Source organism: Lagenorhynchus albirostris, chromosome 8 (genome assembly GCF_949774975.1).
Source record: "Lagenorhynchus albirostris chromosome 8, mLagAlb1.1, whole genome shotgun sequence".
Taxonomy (NCBI): Eukaryota; Metazoa; Chordata; class Mammalia; order Artiodactyla; family Delphinidae; genus Lagenorhynchus; species Lagenorhynchus albirostris.
The window spans coordinates 40,903,653-40,930,291 of record NC_083102.1 but is presented as its reverse complement, the minus strand read 5'-3'; the positions used below and the strand labels follow the sequence as shown (position 1 = coordinate 40,930,291).

Genomic DNA, 26,639 nt, shown 5'->3' with positions numbered 1-26,639 from the left:
AGCCAGCACAGTGCAGGTAGACAGCTCGGTGACGACTGGGCCTTACCCGAGGAAGCCAAGCTTTGGCTTTCAGCCCAGCTCCTATGGATCAGAATCATTCAGACCACTAGACTGGAATCTCAGGAGTGCGGTGGAGCCCTGGGGTGTGCTTTTTATCCCTTCCTTCCTTCTTTCCTTCCTTCCTTCCTCTCTTCCTTCCTCCCTCCCTCCCTCCCCCCCCCTTTCCTTCCTTCCTTCCTTCCTTTCTCTTTTTTTAAAGCTCTGTAGGTAATTCTGACACATAGCCAGAATTAAGACCAAGTGATCTGAGGAAATGGATGGGCTACATATATTTCAGGCAGTCTTCCATAAATATCAATTCTTTTAACTGAAATTTTGATAAGTATTGGATAGAAAAACATTTAAGATGACCCCTTCTGGCAGTGATGATAATCTCAAGAGCAAACACTTACTGTGTGAAATGCTAGGCGTTCTAAATATTTTAAAATTCTAATGTAGGGCTTCCCTGGTGGCGCAGTGGTTGAGAGTCCGCCTGCCGATGCAGGGGACGCGGGTTCGTGCCCCGGTCCGGGAAGATCCCACATGCCGTGGAGCGGCTGGGTCTGTGAGCCATGGCCGCTGAGCCTGAACGTCCGGAGCCTGTGCTCCGCAGGAAATCTTTTCTGGAGAGGCCACAACAGTGAGAGGCCCGTATACCACAAAAAAAAAAAAATTCTAATGTAATATAGCATTTAATTCATACAACAATCTTATGACATACATACTTTTTCTTCATGTTGTAGAAGAGAAGACTGGGTTCAGAGAGACTAAGGTGCCTGCCCACAGTCAGCAGCAGCTAAAATGCAAACCCCAGTTGTCTGACTCTAGGGCTCAACTTTTATGACCTGCCTGATGTTTTGGGGCGTGTTTACAGCGTGCTGATAGTTCACTTTGTAAATTATAACTATTTATTTTAGTGGTGGGTGGGGTTAACCATGCTTCTTTATAACGTCTGAGGAGGCTAACCAGTAAATGTGCCTGAATAGAAGAACGTTCCATTTCTGTTTTGTAGGAAATATCTATGGGCAGAGGACTGGAGATTTTCCTTTTAAAAAAAAGAAAGAGGGTTGTGATTTAGTGCATGATCAAGAATACAACCAAGGCCCTAAACATTCTAGAGAAGGAAGCTTTGCAGCAGTGATTTCGAATATGTTGAAAGCAAATGTTAACAAATGTCCACCTCGACCTTGAAAATAAATCTCATTAAGGCATCATAGCCTGTTTAATTTTAAGCATTGAAACTTATGAATAAAGTGTGATGAATGATTTAGTGAGTACTATACAGGACTGTGGGTATAGCCAATTAAAGGTTTGAGGGATTATTCCAAAATACAATTTATCTGAAGACTTTCTTTCTGACAAAGAATAGTTAGAGGAGCTAGAGCTATTAAGCCCATTCCTAAAACATAACAGTAAAACTGTCATCTACTTAGAGGACAGTGCTTATTCTAAAGAAAATGATGAAGGTATGCAAAAAGGTATTGTAGGGAGGGTGGTGGTCAGGAAATCTCTTCTGGAGGAGGCAGAGATAATTAACCTGGACTTTGAGGGGCAGCTGGCTTCAGACAGTGGAGATATTCTAGGCAAAAACAACAGAACGGATGAAAAGCACAGAGGTACCGTGAGCGTACTGTGTGTATAAAGAGTAGGTATTCTGGTATATAGTTCATGTGGTAGAAAAGCAAGAGATGAATTTGAAGAAAGCAGCCGGGTCCAGAGCATTTGGAATTTAACCAGGAGGTGATGGAGAGGAACTGAGAGAGTTTAAGTAGGCAAATGTTTTAGAAAGGTCACTCTGGGCGTCAGAATTGAGGAGGGATTGACGAGGGCAGAGATTACAAGCAGGACCAGTTAGAAGGCCAATGCTGTAATTCAGGCATAATGATGAAGGCCTGTGAAAGTGGAGAGGAGGCTGCATTTGAGAGATTTAGGAGATAGAATCTGTGGGACTTAATGACTGGGTGGTGGATGGTAAGGGAGAAGGGAGGAAGAGGCGTGATGAGGAGGAATGAGTTGGGGGCAGTTTCAACTTCAGATATATTATTTGGGCTGTCCGTGGGATAGTCAAATGGAGGTAGCTGGTAGTTAGAAGGAGACCACGAAGGACAGGCCGCAAAGACAGAACTAATAGAGGATGATGTCACGTGGAAATACAAGGCCCACAAAGTGTGTGGGCATCTGGTGAAAATAGCAAAAGCAACTTCAGGGCAGTGGTGTAGGCAGAAGGCAGGTTGAAGGGAGTTGAGTGGTGAGTGAATATAGTGCAGGGAAAGAGGGACAGTACCTAAAAGGGGGTATACATTGATGAGAGGATGTTTGGGTTTAGCTTTAAGATGAGAGAGACTTGAGCATATTTATGTGTAGAAAAAAAAGTTTGTAGAAAGGAAGAAGGGGTTATTTGGAGCAAGATCCCTGAGAAGGTTTTGGAGGAGTAGAATTGAGAATTCTGGCAGAATTATAAGCCTTGGACAGCAGGAGGGCTATCTGTTCCATTGACTGAATTTTTGGAATAGAAAGTGCCGTGAACTTTGACTGCCCCGTATACTCTGTGCATACAGGCCTTCGTAAGTTAAGTATTGCTTATTTGACATTTATCTCCCAATGAAGTAACTGTGCAGAAAAACATGAGTCTAACCCTGTGGTATCCAATACCATAACCGCTAGCAATATGTAGCTTTTAAACTTAAATTAATTAAAATGAAATGAAGTTTCTTATTGCTCTTACCACAATTCAAATGCTCACTAGCCATATGTGGCTAGTTGTTACTGTATTAGACACCATGGATATAGAACATCTCCATCATTGCAGAAAGTTCTGTTGTACAGCACTGGTCTAATACATTTTTAAAACAAATATGTTGAATATGTAATCTTAAGTTGTGCAGTGTTATAACATCATAAATTAATCCTAAAAATATAACCTAAATCTATGGTGTCTTATAGATTCATAATCCATCAAATAATTGAAAAAAAATAGGTGTAACAAAGTGTTCTTTTTTTTTTCTTTTTTAAATTTGGATTAAGTATCTGATTTGAAAATATATTGTCAAATTTAAGCAGTTTGGTAGTTTCATGCATATGAGAAAAGGTTTTTTTTCTTTTTTTGAGTGATCCCTTTATTACACACATATATAACTCATGAATTTTAACTTCTAAAACATTTTCAGATGATATACACGAAAGCTCACCCATCTCAGCAATGCCATCAGAGGCTACCTCCCCTCCCAAACCATCCCTTTCAGATGCCTCAGCAACTCCAGTTGGGAGAAAGGGCCGTCTAGCCAACCTTGCTGCAACTATTTGCTCCTGGGAAGATGATGTAAAAAACTCATCTGCAAAGCAAAACAGTGTACAAGAACAGCCTGGTACCACTTGTTTATCCAAATTTTCCTCTGCAAGTGGAGCATCTGCTAGGATCAATAGCAGCAGTGTTAAGCAGGAAGCTACATGCTGTTCCCAAAGGGATGGCGATGCCTCTTTGAATAAAGCCTCATCCTCGAATGCTGTGGGTGCATCTTTGATTAATGTTGCAATTTCCAGCTCTGGGGTAAGTATATATAATTTTGGTCTTTGGAAACTTTTTTTGTTGTTATGAGTAATAATTTATATATATGTGTAGGTATGCATTTTATAACTTTTATATAGGATGTTTATATGTATTTTTAGAGTATTTCATAGAAAGTAAAAATCATAAATTTGGTATTCTGTCCCAAGATAAATGAGCAATTGACAACTAAATTACACGAATTTAATGTAACTCCAAAGTATATACTGTGGAATGGTGGAACCTCTTCTTAGCCATCAGGGAGAGCCTGAAAATTACTTTCTCTATTAGAATGCTCTATGTATGTGTATAAATACAAGAAAGACATCAAATATCTCTGAAAACTAGTAGCAGTAGTTACCTCTAGAAGGCAGTTGTCAAGGGTGGGCGTGATACCTTTACTGTATATTGTTTTGAAATGTTTGAAATATTACCTTGCCCATGTGTTATCTCAACGTTTTTTAAAAAAATATGAAAAAACCAAAACAGAAAAAAATGTTGTGTTTCTGAGCATTATCTTTAAGTGTAGAGCCAGGTTTTGGAATTAGACAGACCTGCATTCAATCCCAGCCCTTCCACATAATTAGAAGTGTGGCTTTGGAGAGTTACTTAATCTTGCAAAACTTTATTTTTCCATTTGTAAATTGGGAAAGAAAGGGTTTGGGAGGATTAAATGAGATAACGTGCATAAAGCACTTAGTATGGTGCTTGGCACATAGTAAGTACTTAATAACTTATAGTTCACCTTCAAGTACATGATACAATTTTGTCAAGTTAATATTGATTTAATTAAAATGCAAATATATAGTTAATTTGACCTAATACAGTTAACATTTATAAAGGTACTAGTGTGATAATATAAAAGAAATTGTTTTTTAAAATAGCGAGTGACCCTATCCCTCGTAGTAAATTACCCATCAGTATATTATGCAGACTAAACTACATATTATAATTTGAATAATGGCATTTTCTAAGTTAATTTTTTTCAAACCTTTCAAATTGGTTTGATCTATTAGAGAGTAAGAAACTTTTTTTCATGAGTTTACATAAAGGCTACCGAGCATATAGGATATGAGTTTTTTTTTAATAGGATTTGAGTGCTTTTTATAGAACTACCTTTAGATATTGTGAATGTTGTTATTTACCCTAAGTGTTATCATGTTTCAGAAAGCTACTTCTTCCCCAGTGAAATCTTCTACTACATCCATCACCAGTGCTAAAAATTGTGAGGTACAAAATCCTGAACTACTTCAAAAAACCTCTGTTAGTCCTCTTAAAACAGAGGTGTCAAAATCAACTGAGAGGTCACCTGTATCCCGGACAGTTCGGCCCAAGGAGGAATTAAACAGAGAAATTTGTCTGCAATCTCAACCTAAGAACAAATCTACAACACCAGGTAACATATTTTTTAAAAATTCTAAGGTACTGCTGACTATTTTCAGTGTGTCTGTTCTTAGCATTTTAAATATCCAATTGTTCATGGTACAGTGTTGGTTTGCCAGGGCAAATGCCTGAACGTATCAAGTGAGACTTATTCAAAGTCAGCTTTAATTGATTGAATGAATGTTCATTAATGTAGAGTAGCCCAGTTACTGGTCAAAGTGTTTAACTTGTTACATTTTAACAGTTTAAACATGCTTTTTTCTAGAATGACCATGCTAGATACTTTCTTCTATACTTTTTGATGCAGACAAAGCATATACAACTGGAAATCACATTTTAAGGATATAATGGAGAAGCGTTCTTATAACCAAGCGTGCAAAGCAGTGCTTCTCAAACTTCACTATGAAAGCACCCATAGTAGCAAAGGGAAGGGAATATGTATACAAATGACTCCACTCCCATTTAATTTATATGTGTGTATATTGTATGCGAATGTATACATATGAAAATTCAATTTTACTATGGTAAACTGATGCTCCAGGAAGTCCATATTTATCTTGTGGTGACTTACACCTTCTGGTATACCCCCGCATGCTATTGGTTGAGAAACATAGGACTAAAAAAATATGGTTCAAATATAGGGTAATATAGTGTACTTTGAGCTATATTCTTTTTCATTAGAATTGCTTTCGGAAAGACTGTGTTAATTCTACATTTTAACTTCTTAAAAATACAATCTCTCCAGAAATAATAGTTCATCATAAAAGAGAAGTAGTCAGAGAGATGAGAGTGGGGAATCCATTAGTTATGGGGTAAGTAGAAACCAGCAGTCAGTTTCCAGATGAGCCAAAATGAGAATTGGAAACAATAGCAAAATCCCCATGTGAAATTGGACTATGACGCCCAATTTTCTAAAGACTTATGGCATAGATAAGAACGACATAAAGGGCATTGTTGGGAATTCCCTGGTGGTATAGTGGTTAGGACTCGGCGCTTTCACTGCTGGACATGGGTCTAATTCTGCCCTTCACCTGTTTTTGCAAATAAAGTTTTATTGGAACACAGCCATGCCCATTTACTGTCTGTGGCTGCTTTCATGCTTCAGTGCAGAGTTGAGTAGTTGTGACAATGGCCATATGGCCTGCAAAGCCCCAAATATTTACTCTTTGGCTATTTATGGGAAAATGTTTGCCAGTTAATGATATAGGTAACCTCCTTTTGTGTAGTGCAACCCTAGCATTCTTATAATGGAGGTGGTATATATCCCATTTGTTTTATTTTAAATGGATCTCATACTATTTTAAATGAGTACTGTTTTAAGACTTTATAAAATCAAGACATCCTTTGATAAAGTAAATTATCCCTAATTATTATTTTTGAAAGAGAAAAAGGATTTAATCACTGGATTTTCATGTTAGACTTCCTAAAAGCAAGAAAATAAATTGGGCTGTAGAAATATTAGCAGTTGGGTTATCATGGCCAGGATACTTGGTTGTTAGGGTTATTATTAATGCACATACAGTCAATTTCCAATCATCTAGGTTCTGATTATTTAGTTTAAGGGTTTTCTAATCCCTACTGTCCTCTTACTCTACTTTTTAAAAATTCTTCTTCTTGTTTTTCTTAAAGAATTAAATCCTATAAAACAAATTTTAGGACATGGAATTAAACAGTGTGGTAAAAAAACTTTTTTTTTAAGTTTTCTTTTTTTTTTTTTTTTTTTTTGTGGTACGCAGGCCTTTCACTGTTGTGGCCTCTCCCGTTGCAGATCACAGGCTCCAGACGCGCAGGCTCAGCAGCCATGGCTCACGGGCCCAGCCGCTCCACGGCATGTGGGACATTCCCGGACCGGGGCACGAGCCCGCGTCCCCTGCATCGGCAGGCAGACCCTTAACCACTGCGCCACCAGGGAAGCCCTTTTTTTAAGTTTTTTGAACTATTTTCTTTCTGTTTACTTTCTGAATGAATATTCCTAGTAGAATCAAAGCATTTTGGAGCTGAAATGGATTTAGAACTTTTCCCATAGAAATCATAATTGTTACTTATTCTAAACAGCCTCCCAAAAATGTGTTCATTTTTAGGAGGAGCAGGAATTAAGCCTTTCCTGGAACGCTTTGGAGAGCGTTGTCAAGAGCACAGCAAAGAAAGTCCAGCTCGTAGCACACCCCATAGAACTCCCATTATCACTCCAAATACAAAGGCCATACAAGAAAGATTATTCAAGCAAAACGCATCTTCATCTACTACTCATTTAGCACAACAGCTCAAGCAGGTATGGCTTACTGCTTTTAACATTATTCATTACATGGTCTGAGCATAGAACCTAGAAGTCAAACTGTGAATTCTGACTCCAGTCTTTTTGACTGGAGATAAATAGCGTCTTGATTCTCTGTATCACTTATTTCAAATTAGAAATATTATTGTCCTATATTCTGTGTGTATTGTGAATTTTTTAATCTGAAAACTGAGGACAAGGTTAGTAGAATTTGAATATTATTAAACATATTTTTGGCTCTTGTGTAAAATAGAGCTTTTGATGATTTTAGGAACGTCAAAAAGAACTAGCATGTCTTCGTGGCCGATTTGACAAGGGCAGTTTATGGAGTGCAGAAAAAGGCGAAAACTCAAGAAGCAAACAACTAGAAACCAAACAGGTAATGTAAACAAGAAATATAAAAGTGAACTTGTTACCAAAGTGGTGCTGGGATTTAACTTGTGGTTCTGTATTGTAAAATAATTCTTAATATACTATCTTGTTCCAATTAACTATGCAGCTTTCCATTCATAAACTCCTTAAATGTTCATGCCAACTTTGCTTTTCTCTTGTGATATTTTGCCATTTAATGGAACTTTTAACCATGTTTACTGATGACCTACTTAAAATCATATTTAAAAGGTATTCTCATCATTCAGTTGATTTCAGATTCCTTTTAACATTCTATTTAGATGCTGGTTTTCAAATGTTTCTCAGAATCTACTTTTCTCATTAATGATTATATATCTCTCTCCAAATATCATACTTTTAGACTATCTGTAATTCTTTCAGTCACCAAATACCTCCCAGATTTCTCTTTACTCATATTACTTCTGGTCAAATTTCATTGGTAAGCCTTCAACAAAATCCCTACTGTGTTAAACTATCTTTTGTTTCATCTACATGCCTACTGTGTACAAAATACTGTGTTAGGAGAAATATATATATATATATATATATATATGTGTGTATATACACATTTTACTTTCAGTTTTATTGAAATATAATTGACATACAGCACTGTAAATGTTTAGTGATTTGACTTACATACATTATGAAATGATTACCACAATAAGTTTAGTGAACCTCCATCATCTCATAGATACAAAATTAAAGAAATAGAAAAAAACATATTTTCCTTGTGACGTGAACTCTTAGGATTTACTTTCATAACATACAGCAGTGTTAATTATGTAAATCAGGTTGTACATTATATCTCTAGTACTTATTCATCTCATAACTGGAAGTTTATACCTTTTGACCACTTTCATCCAATTCCCCCTTCCCCTACCCCCTCCTTTGGTAACCACAAAGATGATCATTATTTCTATGAGTTAGTTTGTTTGTTTTTGAAGTATAATTGACCTACACCACTATGTTAGTTCTTGTTGCACAGTACAGTGATTCGATGTTTCTATACATTACAAAATGATCACTACAATAAGTCTAGTTACCATCTGTCACCGTACGAAGATATTACATTATTGTTGACTGTATTCCCAGTGCTGTACCTTTCATCCCTGTGATTCATTTATTTTATAGCTGGAAGTTTGTACCTCTTAATTTTCCTGTGTTAGGATGTATTTTTAAGCTAAAAATAATAGAACTATATTTAACGTGGCTACCAGTAGAAATAGAATAATACATTTATTCTTTGAGAAGGATCTATTTGATTTTTTTTTTTTTTTATCAGTTCCCTTGCTTAACAAATCATGTTTCTCAAGGTCCTGATCTCGACCATTTTTCTTGTCTCACTTGTCCTGGAACATCTCTTTCCCATCCTCATATCTAGCTTCAGTCAATCACAGAAATGCTGATAATGCTTGGCTATTCTGCCCTCATCTCTCTCCTGAACTCTAGTTGAGCTTTGGTTGGCTGGCAGAGCTTTCTGTGCTTTGCTGGAATATCTTCCCCATGTAGTCTCTGTCTTCACTTAGGGCTTTACTTTATACTTCCTCATCTAAAACAATCTGGCAGTACCTCCTTGGCTCCTTCCTCTTGTTACTGTGTCTTCCCACCTGCTGGCCTCTAGCACATGCACACATAAGCACACACACATCCAGTGATATATTTTCTAAGTATGTCACCAAGCTTCCTTGTCTTGTGTATTTTCCTCTGCCATTGCCTTAATCATTAACATAGCTTTGTGTGAACACCCTGCTTTTAGTCTGGTTTCTCTCCAGTCCATCTAACCCACTGCTGCTAGAAAAATATTTCTAAAAGGCAGATAGGCATGTATTCCCTTGCTAAAAATCCTGGAGAGCTCCCCGTAGCTAACATCAGAAAAATGTCTAAAGTGCTTGGCTTGATATCTAGAATCATTCCGAAATCTGGCTTCTCTTCCCTGCTCCTCCACATGTGTGCTTCAGTCCTGCCATGCAGACTATTTGTAGTCTCTCAAGTGTACGCATATTTTCAGATCTCTTTGTCTTTGCCTTCCTAGTCTCTCTGGATGAAATATCTCTGTGGTGAGCTCCTGCTTCATTAAGAATAGGTTAAATTTTAATTCCCTCTGGAATTTTTTACTTGGCCCTTTTCCCAGTCCCCCTCCTGCTTTTTTGGGCCCATGTCATCCTGTTTTTACCTCACTGGAATATTTATCCTCCTATAATTGTTTTAACTTTGTTTTTCACCACTGTCTATGAGAGCCTTATTCATCTCTGTCTATGTTCTCAGTGCTTGACTCACAGTAGGAGCACAGTAAAATTTGTCTTTGGAAGAAGGAATGAATGGGCTAATCCTTCCTATCAGCATAGAGCAAGCTATTATCTGTGATCTTAAAACAAAAACAACTCTTTTGATCTCCTATTCCCCTCCCTTTCTTTGCCTCCTTTTCATCCAGACTCTTCCAAAAGGGTGTCTCTACTTGTATCTTCCAGTTTTTCTCTTCCCTTCTCTCATGATCTCTCCACTCAGGCTTTCACCACTACCCGTATCAAATTCACCAGTGATCTTCAGTAATCAGTTTTCAGGTGTTTAACTTGACCTATTATTAGCAGCATTTGACATTGTGGATCACTCTCTTCTGTTTGAAGCACCTTCTTCACTTGGTTGCTGGTAGGTCATAGTCTCATGGTTTTCCTTCTACATCTCTGGAAAATAAAAAGCAACCGTTCTTAAATGATTTTTTTGTTAAATGATTCCTGATAAACCTGTGGAATCCCTCCCCAGACAGTTGCACATATACATGTAAAGAAAATTCTGAACACAGTAATGGGGAGTTCAGGGGTCTCCCCACCTCAGAACTCATCTGTGGTACCCACAGAAAGAGCAGCCAGAAGATGGGAGGGAAAAGCAGTTGAGTATGGCGTAACTGAAGTCAAGGGAAGAAAGAGCCTTTCAGAAGGGAGGAGTGGTTGGTATTGCCAAGTGTTTGTTGTCAGACGTAGACTGGACTGAGACCACTGGGTTTTGAAATAAGGAGCTTGTTGTGACTTGGCAGAGCCTTTTAATGAAGTGAGGGTAGAATGCAGGTAGTAGTGGGTGAAGAGCAGGGTCCAGGAGTATAGGCAGTCCTCAGAAGTTTTGTTCTAAAGGGAAGGGAGCAAGGAGGTGGTGGCTAGAAAGGGTTGAGGAAGTGGCCTGTGGTTTTGCTTGTATTTGTTTTGTTCTTTCTGAGGAGACAATTATTTTTTCCCAATATGTGGCTTTCACCTGAATTGGTTTATCTAAAGCTGAACTCTGATGTGGATTTTCATTCTCTCTTGCCTACTGGTCTCTAAAAAAGATTTTACTTACTATTAATTACCAAGAATATGAACTAGCACCGAGGCCTTTTGTGTTCTAAACATGGCTGGACCCTTTCACATTCATTATCTGTTTTGTTCTGAGGAAGCTTATATAGAACAATGACTCTTACTTGTTTCATTTAATGACATGTAAAAAGACAAAATTTATAGTTTTGAGAGGTAAAGTTTATCTCTTCATTTGCTTTTTGCAGGAAATTCACTGTCAGAACACTCCCCTCAGAAAACAAGTTGGTCCAAATACCCCATCACTTCCAGTAACAGAAAAGGTGACAGAAAATCAGACACCAGCACAACCTTCTAGTATAAAACCTACGGGTAAGCGTTTTCTATTTCTCCTTCACTTAAAATGTAGATTTCAGTCTACCATAGTTTTGGAAATTGGATTGGAAAGCAGAAATGCTGTTTTAGTATAAAAAGAGAGATTCATTTCTTCATTTCCACTTACCTTCTCATTTCTAGCCGTGCAATATCCTTCTTCCTTAATTATCTTTCCAGAGTGAGAACGCATACACTTGATGAGAGTGTAAATTACTATAAGTATTTTTTGGAGAAAAATTCAGTAATATCTATTGAATTGTAAAATGTGTGTGCTCTGCAAGTGTTTCTGTAAGTTGAATTCTTAGAACTAGTGTGCACAGGTGTTATGTACAAATATATTAATTGTAGCACCATTTGTAAGAGTAATAAGATTTAAATGACCTAAATGCAGATCAGTAGAAGACTGTAAATAAATTGTGCTAAATCCATGTAATCAAGTATTATGTAGCTGCTTAAAATGAATAAGGTAGCTTTGTATGTAATGACATTTAATATATCATAGGCAGTTAAATTTTAAAAAACAGTAGTGGTAAAAAAACATATTACTGAAATTCGCTATTGTAACAATTTTTTTTTTTTTGCGGTACGCGGGCCTCTCACTGTTGCGGCCTCTCCCGTTGCGGAGCACAGGCTCTGGACACACAGGCTCAGCGGCAATGGCTCATGGGCCTAGCCGCTCCACGGCACGTGGGATCTTCCTGGACCGGGGCACGAACCCGCGTCCCCTGCATCGGCAGGCGTACCCTCAACCACTGTGCCACCAGGGAAGCCCCATCTTAACAATTTTTAAGTGTACAGTTCAGTAGTGTTAAGTATATTCACACTGTTGAGGAACAGATCTCGGGAACTTTCATTTGGCAAAACTGAAACTCTATACCCATTAAACAACAACTCCCCTTTTGCCTCTCCTGAGCCTCTGGTCACCAGCATTCTACATTCTGTTTCTATGAATTTGACTACCTCATATAGATTAGATACCTCATATAAGTGCAATAATATAGTATTTGTCTTTTTGTGGCTAGCGTATTTAATTTAGCATAACGTCCCAGGTTTCATCCATGTTGACATGTCACATGTCAAATGTGTGACAGGACTGCCTTCCTTTTTAAGGCTGAATAATATTTTATTGTGTAGATATACCATATTTTGTTTATCCATTATCCATTGATGGACATGTGGGTTGCTTCCACCTCTTGGCCATTGTGGATAGTGCTGTTATGAACATGGGTATGCAAATATCTCTTCAAGACCCTGCTTTCAATTCTTTTGGCTGTATACCCAGAAGTGGGATTGCTTGATCATGCAGTAGTTCTATTTTTAATATTTTGAGGAACTATTATGCTGGTTTCCATAGTGGTCACACTATTTACAGTCTCACCAACAGTGCACAAGCATTCTAATTTCTCCACACCCTCATCAACACTTGTTATTTTTTGTTTTCTTGACAGTAGCTATCCTAATAGGTATGAGTTATTAGCTCATTGTGATTTTGATTTGCATTTCTCCTATGATTGGAAATGTTGAGCATCTTTTTGCATGCTTGTTGGCCATTTGTATATCATCTTTGGAGAAGCATCTGTTCATGTCCTTTGCCCATTTTTAAATCAGGTTGATTTTTTGTTATTGAGTTGTAGGAGTTCTTATATTCTGAATATTAACCCCTTGTCAAATATATGATTTGCAAATATTTTCTCACATTCAGTAGGTTGATACACAAATCTTTTTTTTTTAAATTGAGGTGTAGTTGGTTGACAATATTATATTAGTTTTAGGTGTACAACATAATGATTAAACATTTTTATAGATTATACTCCATTTTAGTTATCATAAAATATTTTCCATGTGCTGGACAGTATATCCTTGAAACTTACTTATTTTATACACAGTGGTTTGTACCTCTTAATCCCCTACTCCTACCTTGCCCCCGCTCCCACAAAAGTTTTTAAGTTTGATGTAGTCCCATTTGTCTATTTTTGCTTTTGTTGCCTGCTTTGTGTTATACCCAGGAAATCATCACCAAATCCAATGTCATGAAGCTTTCTTTCTCTCTATGTTTTCTTCTGGGAGTTTTATAGTTTTGAGTCTTACATTATGTCTTTAATCCATTTTGAGTTGATTTTTGGATATGGCATCAGATAAAGGTCCAACTTAATTCTTCACATGTAAATATCCAGTTTTCCCAACATCATTTGCCCTTTCCCCATTGAATTATCTTGGCAGCCTTGTTAAAGATCATTTGACCATATATGTGAAGTTTTATTTCTGGGCTCTCTCTTCTTTTCCATTGGTCTATATGTCTATCTTTATGCTAGTATCATACTATATTGATTATTATAGCTTTGTAATATGTTTTGAAATCAGGAAATGTCAGTCTTCTAACTTTGTTCTCTTTCAAAATTGTTTTGGATATTCAGGGTCTCTTGAAGTTCCATATGAATTTTAGGACAGACTTTCTATTTCTCCAAAAAGTGCTGTTGGGATTTTGATAAGAATTGCATTGAATCTGTAGATTGCTTTGGGTAGTATTGACATCTTAACAATATTAAGTCTTCCAGTCCATGAACATGGGATGTCTTTCCATCTATTTGTGTGTTTTTTAATGTCTTTCAGCAATATTTTGTACTTTTCAGTATACAAGTCTATCACCTCCTTGGTTAGGTTTATTCCTAAGTATTTTATTCTGTTTGATGCTATTGTAAATGGAATTGTTTTCTTAATTTGCTCTTCAGATTGTTCACTGTTAGTATATAGAAATGCAACTGGTTTTTTTGTGTTGATTTTGTATTCTGCATCTTTGCTGAATTTGTATATTATTCTAACAGTTTTTTTGTGTGTGGAATCTTTAGAGTTTTCTGTATATAAGATCATGTTATCTGTGAACAGAGATAATTTTACTTCTTTTAAAATTTGGATTCTTTTAATTTCTTTTTCTTGCCTATTGCTCTGACTAGGACTTTTAAAAAGCTATGTTGACTAGAAATGGTGAGAGTGGGCTTATCTCTAGCTTGTCTTGTTCCTGATCTTAGAGGAAAAGCTTTCAATCTTTTACCATTAAGTATAATGTTAGCTGTGGGCTTCTCATATATGGTCTTTATTATGTTGAAGTAGTGTTTTTCTATTGCTAGTTAAGTGTTTTTATTGACACTTTTTAAAAAGTGAAAAACAAAATGCAGAACAGCATGTATAGTATGATCACACTATTTACAATAGCCAGGACATGGAAGCAACCTAAGTGTCCATCAACAGATGAATGGATGAAGAAGATGTGGCACATATATACAATGGAATATTACTCAGCCATAAAAAGAAATGAAATTGAGTTATTTGTAGTGAGGTGGATCGACCTAGAGTCTGTCATACAAAGTGAAGTAAGTCAGAAAGAGAAAAACAAATACCATATGCTAACACATATATATGGAATCTAAAAAAGAAAAAAAAATGGTTCTGATGAACCTAGGGGCAGGACAGGAATAAAGATGCAGATGTAGAGAATGGACTTGAGGACACGGGGAGGGGGAAGGGTGAGCTGGGACAAAGTGAGAGAGTGGCATTGACATATATACACTACCAAATGTAAAATAGATAGCTAGTGGGAAGCAGCGCATAGCATAAGGAGATCAGCTTGGTGCTTTGTGACCACCTAGACGGGTGGGATAGGGAGGGTTGGAGGGAGATGCCAGAAGGAGAGGATATGGGGATGTATGTATACGTATAGCTGATTCACTTTGTTATACAGCAGAAACTAACAAAACATTGTGAAGCAATTATACTCCAACAAAGATGTTTAAAAAATAAAATAAAATGAGATAAAATAATGGGAAAATTTTTAAAAAGGATATATACATATGTATACATAGGGGGAAAACTGGAAGAGCAAACAATAACCTGGTAATATTAGTGTCCCCTTTCTCTTCTAGGGAAGAAGAGAGAGATGGGAAAGTTAAGAGAAGACAGGTGCTTTGGGGGATTCTCTACTTTATGCATTTCTGGATTTGAAATGCATAGCTTTATAATCAGAAAACAAGATATGTAAGATTCCTTAATTGAAAAGCTCTAAGTTTTTATATATATATTCATATGGTTTTTCCTTAAATTTTTTTAGGTTTTACTGAATGTGAAATGACGAAGTCTAGCCCTTTGAAAATAACATTGTTTTTAGAAGAGGAAAAGTCCTTAAAAGTAACATCAGACCCAAAGGTTGAACAGCTGACTGGTTGGTTTTCATTGTTTTCATTCCTTGTCTCTTATTAACTCTGGACACTCTAGGAGAATTAGTATTCTCATATTCAAATATGCAGTGTTCTATATTTCAAAATATGATTTTATAATATTCTTTTTTTTCCCCCACTTGGAAATACTCTAGCTTTCACAAAATACAGTACTGTGAACAGTTATCTTTAGGTCCCAGGCTCCTGTGAAAATCTGATTAAGGCTATCACTCACTTTCAAAGGGAAAGGAAATGTGCTGCCCTTCCACACTGTGCATGTATGGTTAGAGGAATCAGTGGCCCTTGAAGTTTATTTGTGACCCCTGCCCTAAGTGATGTTAATATTTTCCTATTATTGACTACAATGTGAAAGGGCAGTTCCCAACAATAGAAAAAGAATTATTTGAAAAAATATTTTTTGTAAATCTGAAGCTTTTGGCTATTATCTTGCAGTCTGGGTTTTTAATATTCTTTCTTAAACCCAAAGAATTGAATCAGCTTTTGATAGTTCCCACCTTTATTACTTAGAAAATGTTATTGGAACTTTATATTAGTAGTATTCTATTTCTTTTTGTTTTGTTTAGGAGGTACTTTTTCATAGGCCTTTCTCTTCCTGTTTATTGAGTAAGCATATGAACGTTAGGTCTTCTCTGTTATCCGTTTAATTCTTAAAGGTCTGAATCACAGTATTTACCTGTTGGAATATTTTTCAGAGGTGGTACGTGAAATTGAGATGAGTGTGGATGATGATATCAACAGTTCAAAAGTAATTAATGACATCTTCAGTGATGTCCTAGAGGAAGGTGAACTAGATGTGGAAAAGAGCCAGGAGGAGATGGATAATGCAGATGCAGAAAGCAGCGAACAGGAAGATGCACTGAACATCTCCTCGATGTCTTTACTTGCTCCATTAGCACAGACAGTTGGTGTGGTAAGTCCAGAGGTAAGAAAGGACTAAATGTAAACAGGCCCAGCACATAAAGAAACTAAGTAGAATTGGGGTCCCTTTTTGTTTTAGTTGGTGCATGGGGATTTGGCACTCTGTAGCCAGGGGTATTTTGCACACCTGATGTTAATTCTCTTAAAAGAGAGCTTAAAACTCTTCAGTGGTTTCTTTTTGGCCTTAGGTGAAATCCAAACTGTAACATGGCTTAAAAGGCCAGACATTTGGGCTCAAATCCTGGCTCTGCCGTTAAGCGATGTTTATGAGCCAGGCTATTTAACCTCTTTGCCACAGTTAAATGTTAAATTAGGTTAAAAATAGTACCTACATCATGGGGGTGAAGTGCATATTAGGTCATATTAGTATATTAGAATTTAGCACCAGATAGATAACTAATATTTATTGAGAGCTAACTCTACTGTTACAAGCTATCACCCTAAATTGAATAGCTGCACCTTTTTTTGGAGATTGATTCAATTAGAAATATTTTTTAAAAAGAGTTACAAGTGTAGGCTTCAGCTGTCTTTGAACTTTTATTCGTATACATTTTAGGAACTTATTTAAGTTTGCCTTGTTTTTATGATGAATCGGTCAACTTATTGGATGTTTATTTTCTAGTAATAAAGTCATTCAATTCCTCAGATTTCTCATTTAGAATCAGTGTCATCCATAAAATCTAATATCTGATGTGCCTTCCTGCAGAATTTAGTTTCTTCGCCTAGCTGGGAATTGAAAGACACCAGCATAAGTGATGAAAGTCCAAAGCCAGGAAAATTCCAAAGAACCCGTGTCCCTCGAGCTGAGTCTGGTGATAGTATAGGTCATGAAGGTCATGATCTTCCTTACAGGTGAGAACATCTTAGAGGACATTCACTCACTAAGGGTCATGGTTTAGATTGACATAACAAGTTTTGTTATTTATAATTATAGTGTTATTAGTATTAATCTTTATAAAACTTTGAAATAGCTTTGGGCAGACTCTCTTTCACCCAATGGCATTTTCCATTCTAGTGAAGTGTTCTACTGATATGTTGCAATATCAATATTCTGCTGATATGTTCAACAAAGGATAGTGCTTAGTGTGTTGCTGGATTTCTAATAGAGTATAACTTATTTCCTGAAGCATTGATGCATATAGATCTCAAAGAGTCAAAGAAACAGACCGTCCTTCAATAAAGCAGGTGATTGTTCGGAAGGAAGATGTTACTTCAAAATTGAATGAAAAAAAGAATGGCTTTCCTTGTCAGGTTAACATCAAACAGAAAATGCAGGTATGTACTGTGGAAAGGGGATTTGGAAGGTTGACAGCGTGAGATGGTGAGCTCCTTGAGGACAAGAGCCCAGCCTTATTCATCTCTGTATCCTGAGTGACTAGGACAGTGTGTGACATGTAGGAGCTTAGGAGCTTACTCCTGAATTCAGTTTGAGAAAAGTCCTCTTTTTTTGGTGCATAATCTAGAAACTTGAACAATGAAACTGTAACATTTTGACTTCCCTCTCTGGAGATTTTGGAAATTACCCAATTGGATAAATTATAATTAAAGTTTAAGTAAAGTGAAAATGGTGATTAAAAATGTGAGTTTTTTTCCTCCTTTCATTGGTTTCACTAGGAGCTCAATAATGAAATAAATTTGCAGCAGACAGTGATCTATCAGGCTAGCCAGGCTCTTAACTGTTGTGTTGATGAAGACCATGGAAAAGGGTCACTGGAAGAAGCTGAAGCAGAAAGACTTCTTCTAATTGCAAGTAGGTGTGATACACCTGAAACAATTCTAACACAATTTCAAACCAGGAAAACCTCATTTTGTCTAGTATACTCAGAAATTTCTAATTTTAGAGAAAGGGCTTTTTTGATAATCTGTTTCAGCTGATCTATTTTTTGTTTCTTACAAGGTTTGTGAAAACACTACATGTAAAATAAGGTGTAGTTTGCATGAAAAGGTGAAAGAACCTGGAATGCATTTGAAGAAATGAAGTGTAAAGAGTATGCTAAGAATGAATACATGAACTCACACACATACGTACTCTTTATGCACACACACATACATGCTCTGTCTCTGTACCTGTCTATATATGTATAGCTAAAAATAAGTACGTGAATTTTGTTGTGTGTATGTGTGGTGATGGATGACAGGGCATGTTAGGGTGGAGAGATTAACCATGCAAGAAAACTGACCAAAAGTTGAAGTATTAAATTACAAGGATTTTGTGAACAGATTGAGCAATCAAGGTTTTACCTAACTACCTACCATCTATTTATATGAAGGAAGAGTTACTGATTTTGTCTTTGGTGTTGTATACAGTTGTCACATGAGTGCATTTTCTTGAATTGGTTTAATTTAGAAACAATTGCAGTTTTAATATTTGAAATATTAACTTGCATATTTCTACATAGCTGAGAAGAGAACACTTTTGATTGATGAGTTGAATAAGTTGAAGAATGAAGGGCCTCAGAGGAAGAATAATGCTGGTCCCATATCCCAAAGTGAATTTGTCCCTTCCAAAGGATCAATTACTTTGTCAGAAATCCGCTTGCCTCTAAAAGCAGATTTTGTCTGCAGTACAGTTCAGAAACCAGGTATGGTAATTTTTATTTACTCACTTCTAGATCATATGTTAAATTATGAATTTCACCTAGATTGGAATTGTGCAAATGGGAACAAGTAGAGCATGCATGAAGACACAAGGCTTGTATCTCAGGCCTTTAGTTCCTTTTATGTAGATGGGTGTATAAAAATAACCAAGAAAATTTCATATTTGTCCTTACTGATCCATGCAATAACAGACATAGGTCTAACTGAAAGTTAGGCTTGTTAAACATAATATTGAACATAAAATAAATTACTAAGATGAGTTGTTCTGATAAAACAGACCATTTGACTTGCATTAATTTTATTGTGGAAAGTATTGGGCATCTAAAAGAACTTATTTTACTTACTCTATTCTATTTAAAATTCACTCTGTCATGTAAATTTGTTCTTTGAATCCTGAATTACTGGTTGTGGGAGTGAAGAGCATCACAGTGTAGATACTTCTATTCAAATTTTATTCCCTTTATTCCTCTAGAATGAATAAATAAACTTTTCTAAGCTATGTATTCTACTTAAAATCATATTTAAACAAAGTGGGTAAAGGAGGTTATGGCACCAGTGTCTGAAAAATAGGGCAGGATGGTAACTTTCACAGAAATATAGTATTTTAATCTCAGTTTTGAAATAACAAACCAGAATTTATCCTTTTGAGATGTATACTGTTAGCTAAAGAATTTCGGGTCAATAGGTAAAATTTGAAGTCAGCAGAAACTGAGGAATGTGTAGCGAAGTTATTTCAGTTCACTTAAAATGAAGAGACCTTGATGATGCTGTTCCAGGAACATGTCTGTCTGCTTATGTCATGTCTTTTTGTGTCTGAAAAGTTGACTTTAGAAAATTTGAAATGAATTTTATGTAAATCAGTTGCAGTATTACTTTATTCATTTGGTCTTCCAGAATGCTGATGAGCTAAATCTGATTTTGCTTGTGCTTATTAGGTAATGTGATTATTTCTTACAGATGCAGCAAATTACTATTTCTTAATTATACTAAAAGCAGGAGCTGAAAATATGGTAGCCACACCATTAGCAAGTACCTCAAATTCTCTTAATGGCGATGCTCTAACATTCACTACTACATTTACTTTGTAAGTTAATTAGGCTTTTGATGGTTCAAACATACTTTTCTTTTTTAATAGAGTTAATACAGTCTAAGCATCCAGGTAGAATTTATAATCTTTGAAATGCAGTATGCTTATTGTTTTTATATGGACAAATAACTCATTTTTCAATTTGTTGGTTTAACTCTTTTATGTTTCCGATCTTTTCTTCCATTGAGTAGCATGTTTCTTCCACGTGACTGTAGGTATTTGATGTTTTGAAGTGTTTTAACATATATATTTACTACACACACACACACACACACACACACACACACACACACACACGCAAAATCTGGACCACAATTTTTTACTATATACTTTAAATCTCTTAATGTACTTAACATTAAGTCTCAGTGAAAGACATTTATATTTAGTGTCAGAGATTTATTTTGAAACTAGAGTCAAAATCTAGTTTGGAAGAAAAACTACTTTTATTATTTAAGATCTTGAGTTGTAAAATGCTGAAGAAAATGTTTGACCTGTATTATAGGAAAAAATAGACTGTTCTTACCAGTTTTAATATTCTTTAATAGTTTGTAACTATTGTCTTTAGTTTTAAAACACAGTGAATTCCTTTACTCTCAACCTTGTAACAGTATTTGTGGCATAATTTTTAATGGCATAATTTGATATTTTTATTTTTCCAGGCGGGATGTGTCAAATGACTTTGAAATAAATATTGAAGTTTACAGCTTGGTAAGCAGTTAAAGCTTTCTAAAGTAACTAATAGTGTATTTTTCTTAAAGACATCAGATTTTAAGTTAACTTATGCTTTGGATTTGTGTGTAGGTACAAACGAAAGATCCCTCAGGCTCTGATAAGAAGAAAAAAGCATACAAGTCAAAGGTGAGAATGAAAGAAACCCAGTAGAAATATAATCAGAAGTAGGAGATATAAAGTCTGTTTACAATTATGTATAATTTTTAATAATTATCAAGCTTTTGGGTCATTTTTATGCCTTAAATTTCTAGTTACTGCACATAATAAGTATAGGTATGAATACTGAGAGTAAACTTGCAGTGAGTGACCATGACCCTAAGTATAAGCTACCGATATTACTCAGGCTAGACAATTCTGTTTTCTCCATATCTGCTTGACAACTATTATTATCTCTTTAAACTTTTCTCAGGCCTTTCCTCTGAACTCTTGTCTTACCAGCTCCTCTAAACCAGACTTAAGAATGATGTGGTCACTGTAGGCATGAGGAATAGAAACAGCTTTGTTTCTGTCCTTCCTAGCCTTTGCTCTTTTGTTCTTTGTCTAAATCATCATTTAAAAGAATTTTATTTAGCTTTAACAAAAAAGGAATAACAGTGTGGCTAAAGCCGGAATAAAAGACTCAAGTATAATGTATTGATATTTAAGAGTTATTTTCTGTGTGGGAGAATCTCAAGTTTGGTTGGTTTTAATCATAATGTTTAATAGGAAATATACTAAGTTATCTTTTCTTCCAGGCTATTACTCCTAAGCGACTTCTCACATCTGTAACCACAGTAAGTAGAATTTTTTGAAAGTTGAAGTTCCTTGAGAAATCTTCATCTTACACATATGATTGGAAATTGGTTAACCATTTCTAAACCCTAAGTGCTTTGGGAATCTTTAAAATATCCTAAAAGGAAAAAATAATGTTTTCTGAAATATAGTCCTTGTAGTGTTTGTACTTAATGTTTAAATCTTTGTATCAAATAAAGAAAATAACTTATGTCCTTCTTCACACCTTTTTTTTAGAAAAGCACCCTTCCTTCTTCAGGTGAGTGAATCTTGAACTATTTGAAACGTTAGGATATAAGCAATCGCATACTTATACATATAGCCGTCTTGATTTATGAGTGTTTACCTTACTCTCCTTTGAATATTTTCTGTATGGTAGTAACATATAAGATTACTGGCGAGAATAACCTGCTGTCTGAAACCACCACGGGCCACCAAACAGCACATTGCTCAGGCTCAAGCAGGCAGTACACATAGGATACCTAGTCACTTGACAACTGCAGCAGGTAGCATTACTCTTCACCCTATCTTCTCTTGTTCTGCAGATTTGTTTTGTGCTATCCACACTGAGGAGTTCACCTGTTTTAACTTTACAGATCATGACTGGCATCGCATCATGTCAGAAAAGCATCTTTCTAGTTCACTGGAAACTGGAGTGCCAGTAGGCCAGGGAAGACTTTTCCAGAGTGGCGTTAGGCCTAAATTTTCCAAAGGGGATTAGGACTGAGCTGGTTTCACTCACCTTTGGACTTTTGGTCTCTGTTTCTTGGCACAAGAGAATAACTAAGAAGAACCGTGCAGATAAAGTCCTGCTGCTCATTATGTCATCCTAGACTACAGCAGTGAAGGTTTTCGTATCTCTCATAGGAAAATTGCTTTTTATGCACACATTTTTAGGTTCTATATCTTTAAAAACACATCTGTCTCAAATGTTAAGATGTGCCTGTACCTCACTTACGTTAAAGATAAATACTTAACAGTTTTCTTTCATTAGGAAATGTGTTGATGTTTTATTCCCCCCACCCTGCCCCACCTCCATATTTGGAGATGGAGGAAAATGAAGCAGTTTTTTCTATGGCAGTTTAATTTCATTCTGTTAGAGTGGGGTGAGGAATTGTTATTTATACTTACCAAAGTCACTCTGAACTAAACTTCATTTCCTTTTTCTTTAGTTATGGCCAGTCTTAATGCTGTGCGTACCAGCAACTTTGCCCTTGTTGGATCTTACATGCTGTCATTATCTTCAGTAGGAAACACAAAATTTGCTCTGGACAAGGTAATCCAAATTTATTTATTTATTTATAGAAAAATTAGGTCCATGAAAATGTCCCATTACTTTCAAGTATTTGAAATCTTTGGCTGAATATGTATGTTCTTAGAATTGTACATTTTAATTAGACATGGGTTTAGCTGCATGATATGTTTTTTGATGTTGGAAGTATTTCTCCCCTGTATCTTAATAGTTAAGTCTTCAAAGCAGCATATACTGGTTTATTCTAAATGTCAATTCTGACTAAGAAAGTATTGCTTCTTGCATATAGATGTTAAGCTTACAGTTTTAAACATAGTTTCTTGCCCATTTGAAACCAATATTTTGAAATGACTAACATTTTTTGGATTTAGTTTTGACAAGATAGGGAAAGATAGATTAATTTCTTGGAAAAGTACTCATGAATCTAAGGGATTTCCTTCCCGTACTTTCCTCTCCAAGTTTAAGACTTCATAGTTCAGATCTGTGTAGTGTCACTACCATATTGAGTGCTTTTTCACCACACTGGAAAGACTAAATATTTAATAGCTAACGAGACCATTTTAAGTAGTAAGAGAAGTAGAGGCAAACTTTAGTCCTAGTGTTGGCTTCTGCTGTATAATACAGACTATTCAAAAATATTATAAGAGATTTCTGTAGTTAGAATATAACGATGTTTAAAAAAATTCATGTAACTTTTAATTTAGTAATTCAGCTAGTTTAACAAATTGAGTGATTCTGGGTCTTTTTTTCTCTTTGTCTTTTATTTTGTTTGTTTTAGATAAATTATGATGTTAAAGAGCGAGAGCTACTGGGCTATATGTTCCAGGAAAAGGTTGCCATATTTTCTTTGCTTGAAACTAATGAGCTTAAAAATTAGTCCTTAATTTTTGGCCCTTATGTATTTGTTTTACTAACCACTCTCATGTCTTCTTGGTTATTTTGAATAATTAAGGACATTATGTAAATTATTCTTTCTTTAGATCCTTGTAGATGGGCATCTTTTTCTTTAGTCTCATAATTCTTTAAAGCTTTCTTTAAAAGTTCTCTAGTTTTTTTCATGCCTGTTTGGTATTTGGGCTTTTATATTCTTTTTTCATGTTATAATTCTTTAAGATTCTATAGTCACTTCAGCATTGATTTTTCCGGGTACCAAATGCCAAATTAATAACTATGTCTAAAACTAAAATTTATTCAGTATTGTTGACCTCCTCTTTATTGAAAGAACTATTGGTAATGTTTTAAGTAAAAGTAGACAACTTCTGTGGTCTTAATTGGCTAATAGGTATGTTGCTATGTAGTTGATGCTCTGTTTATTAATTTTAAAATTAAAATTCATTTAATGCTAAAATTATACTAAATATATTCATATATTATAGAAATTTTTTTTAGGATTTTTAATATCTTTGTGAAGATCAATCACAAGCATCTTGTGGGTGTATAGATATGCTAATTTGCAAAATGCTGGATAGTACTTTTTGTTTTATTTTAAATTCTTTTTTAATTTTTCTTTTTGGCTGCCTTGTGTCTTCGTTGCTGCACGCAGGCTTTACCTAGTTGCAGCGAGTGGTGGCTACTCTTCATTGTGGTGCATGGGCTTCTCGTGGTGGCTTCTCTTGTTGCAGAGCATGGGCTCTAGGCACGCAGGATTCAGTAGTTGCAGGGTGTGGGCTCAGTAGTTGTGGCTCGCGGGCTCTAGAGCGCAGGCTCAGTAGTTGTGGCGCGTGGGCTTAGTTGCTCCGCGGCATGTGGGATCTTCCCAGACCAGGGATCGAACCCGTGCCCCCTGCATTGAGAGGTGGATTCTTAACCACTGCACTACCAGAGAAGTCGTATTTTAAATTCTTAAAACAACATTTGCAAATTAGGTAAACATAAGGACTGGGGTTCTGTGAACTGTATTCCTTACTCGGTGTTGTCCCATAGCCAATTTCTATGTATGTAAGAGATTTCATGAATCTCTAAAATGAAAGAGATTTCAATGACATATGTTAAATATAGACTGATTGCTCTTTAAAAATTTTTTTCACTGCCATTTTAATTTAAAACGTCACACAAATTAAAAATAAATTACATGTCCATTCTCTTAAAAAATTTTTTGAAATTATAACTTAAATATCCAGCCACCTGATCTGAGTGTAAAATCAAATCAGTTTAATGGTTGTGTCCAATACTGTAAAGTCTCTTCCTGAGTCAAATACAGTATAATTTAGATGAAAAATTTGTTATATATGTGCTTTTTTGAGTGGCAGGGGGGAGCAAGTATTTGTTCTAATACCTTGTGGTTATGTAGGAGAATATTTAAGATAGTTAAGTTTAGATGTTCTTTAAATTGGTGGGAAAAATGGAAGACCTTGTATATTCACGTAATAATCCCATTTGATTAAATTTGAGAGAGTAAACAAGTTTCCCATATCCTACCAGAGACCATCAGTGCAAGGGAACGTTTGCTTATTTTACTGGTGTCTTGACCAATAAAGATAAGTCGCGGGGTTATCTCTGAGACCCCTTCAGAATGAGATTTCTGTTGAGGTTAACCCAGTGTTTGCTCTATAAATTTAGGATACCACTAATAACGGATTGCTTTCTTATTTGAGCTTATAGATATCGGATGTAAAGTCTGACGTCCTGGAATTTAAATTATGAATTTCAATGAGTCACACTCTCAAATCCTTTCTTTGAATAGAGAATCCAAAATAATCATAGGTTTTACTATACTTTTATGGATAAAGGGAGAAGCATATCCCACAACTCATCTTCTAACTTAAAGAAATGTCATAGATATTTATACCTTCCAGGAAATAGAGATGTCAATTTAAATAGTATTAGGGCAAACACCTGTGAGGTAAAACAAATGATTAGCACTGTAGAATTTTGAGGTTGTAGGAAGAGTGATTAGGTGTTCTGGTGTGTCCAAAGCTATCCTGGTTTATGCCTGTTGGTCTGGTTTAATTATTAACAGGTATAATTATTCTCGCTCAGAAATATCCTGACGTATAAAAAATTATACAGTCACCCTGATTATAGGGTACATTTTACACCTCTTAACGATAATCTTTGAGGTGTTGATAATCTTAAAAGGCCATTTTGTTAAACAGAAAACAGAATAGGATCATACATTTTCGCACGTCTCCACACTTGACAGGGTGTAGTAACATTGACTCTTCTGTGAATATTCTCAGTTCACTTCAGGACAAGCTTCTAACCAAGAATATTGTCTACTTTTCACAGCTGTAGAGTAAGAGGGAACATTTTCTTCTCATCTTTCTGAGATTCTTCTTACCAGGAGCGTTCTCTGGGCTAAATAGTAGAATTCTATTAATTAGCATTGAGAGGCTAAGGAACTTAACATTGACAATATAGAAAAGAAAACGGCAAGGGAATTTATAACAAATATAATAATGAGGCGTATGATGTTTTGACTCTACATTATAGATGCCTTTGAAATTCAGAAAGTTGAAGGTTTATTTTATGGAGTTAGTCTCTTGAAATCCATACTTTTTGGCCAAGAATCCCCCCTTTAACTTATCTTTATTAGGTTGGAGGACTAAATTTTTGGAAACTAATCTTACAGTAAAAACTTCCAACAGGGTGTCATTCTTCTTCACTGGGCAGCAGGAATGACAGACTAAAGCATCCCCCTTTCTATCTTGACCCAGAAGTCAATATGACTTTAAATATTTGGATGTTACCATTTTACTCTAATGATACAACTTCTCCAATTGAATTTTTCTTATATTTGTAATCTTTAATTCACATTCAGAATCA

General features: G+C 35.8%; 1 protein-coding gene across 1 annotated transcript in view; it reads left to right on the top strand.

Moving 5' to 3' along the window:
- ANLN (anillin, actin binding protein) overlaps window positions 1-26,639 on the top strand; it is a 54,735-nt gene that overhangs the window by 9,641 nt on the left and 18,455 nt on the right. Inside the window, exons 4-20 of the mRNA XM_060156855.1 lie at window positions 3,207-3,586; window positions 4,751-4,979; window positions 7,048-7,238; window positions 7,513-7,620; window positions 11,161-11,284; window positions 15,390-15,500; window positions 16,209-16,438; window positions 17,141-17,286; window positions 17,562-17,709; window positions 18,049-18,184; window positions 18,834-19,016; window positions 19,990-20,116; window positions 20,779-20,827; window positions 20,921-20,977; window positions 21,586-21,624; window positions 21,860-21,881; window positions 22,795-22,898. Of these exons, the coding sequence (XP_060012838.1) occupies window positions 3,207-3,586; window positions 4,751-4,979; window positions 7,048-7,238; window positions 7,513-7,620; window positions 11,161-11,284; window positions 15,390-15,500; window positions 16,209-16,438; window positions 17,141-17,286; window positions 17,562-17,709; window positions 18,049-18,184; window positions 18,834-19,016; window positions 19,990-20,116; window positions 20,779-20,827; window positions 20,921-20,977; window positions 21,586-21,624; window positions 21,860-21,881; window positions 22,795-22,898 (2,384 nt within the window). The remainder of the gene's footprint in view (window positions 1-3,206; window positions 3,587-4,750; window positions 4,980-7,047; window positions 7,239-7,512; window positions 7,621-11,160; window positions 11,285-15,389; window positions 15,501-16,208; window positions 16,439-17,140; window positions 17,287-17,561; window positions 17,710-18,048; window positions 18,185-18,833; window positions 19,017-19,989; window positions 20,117-20,778; window positions 20,828-20,920; window positions 20,978-21,585; window positions 21,625-21,859; window positions 21,882-22,794; window positions 22,899-26,639) is intronic.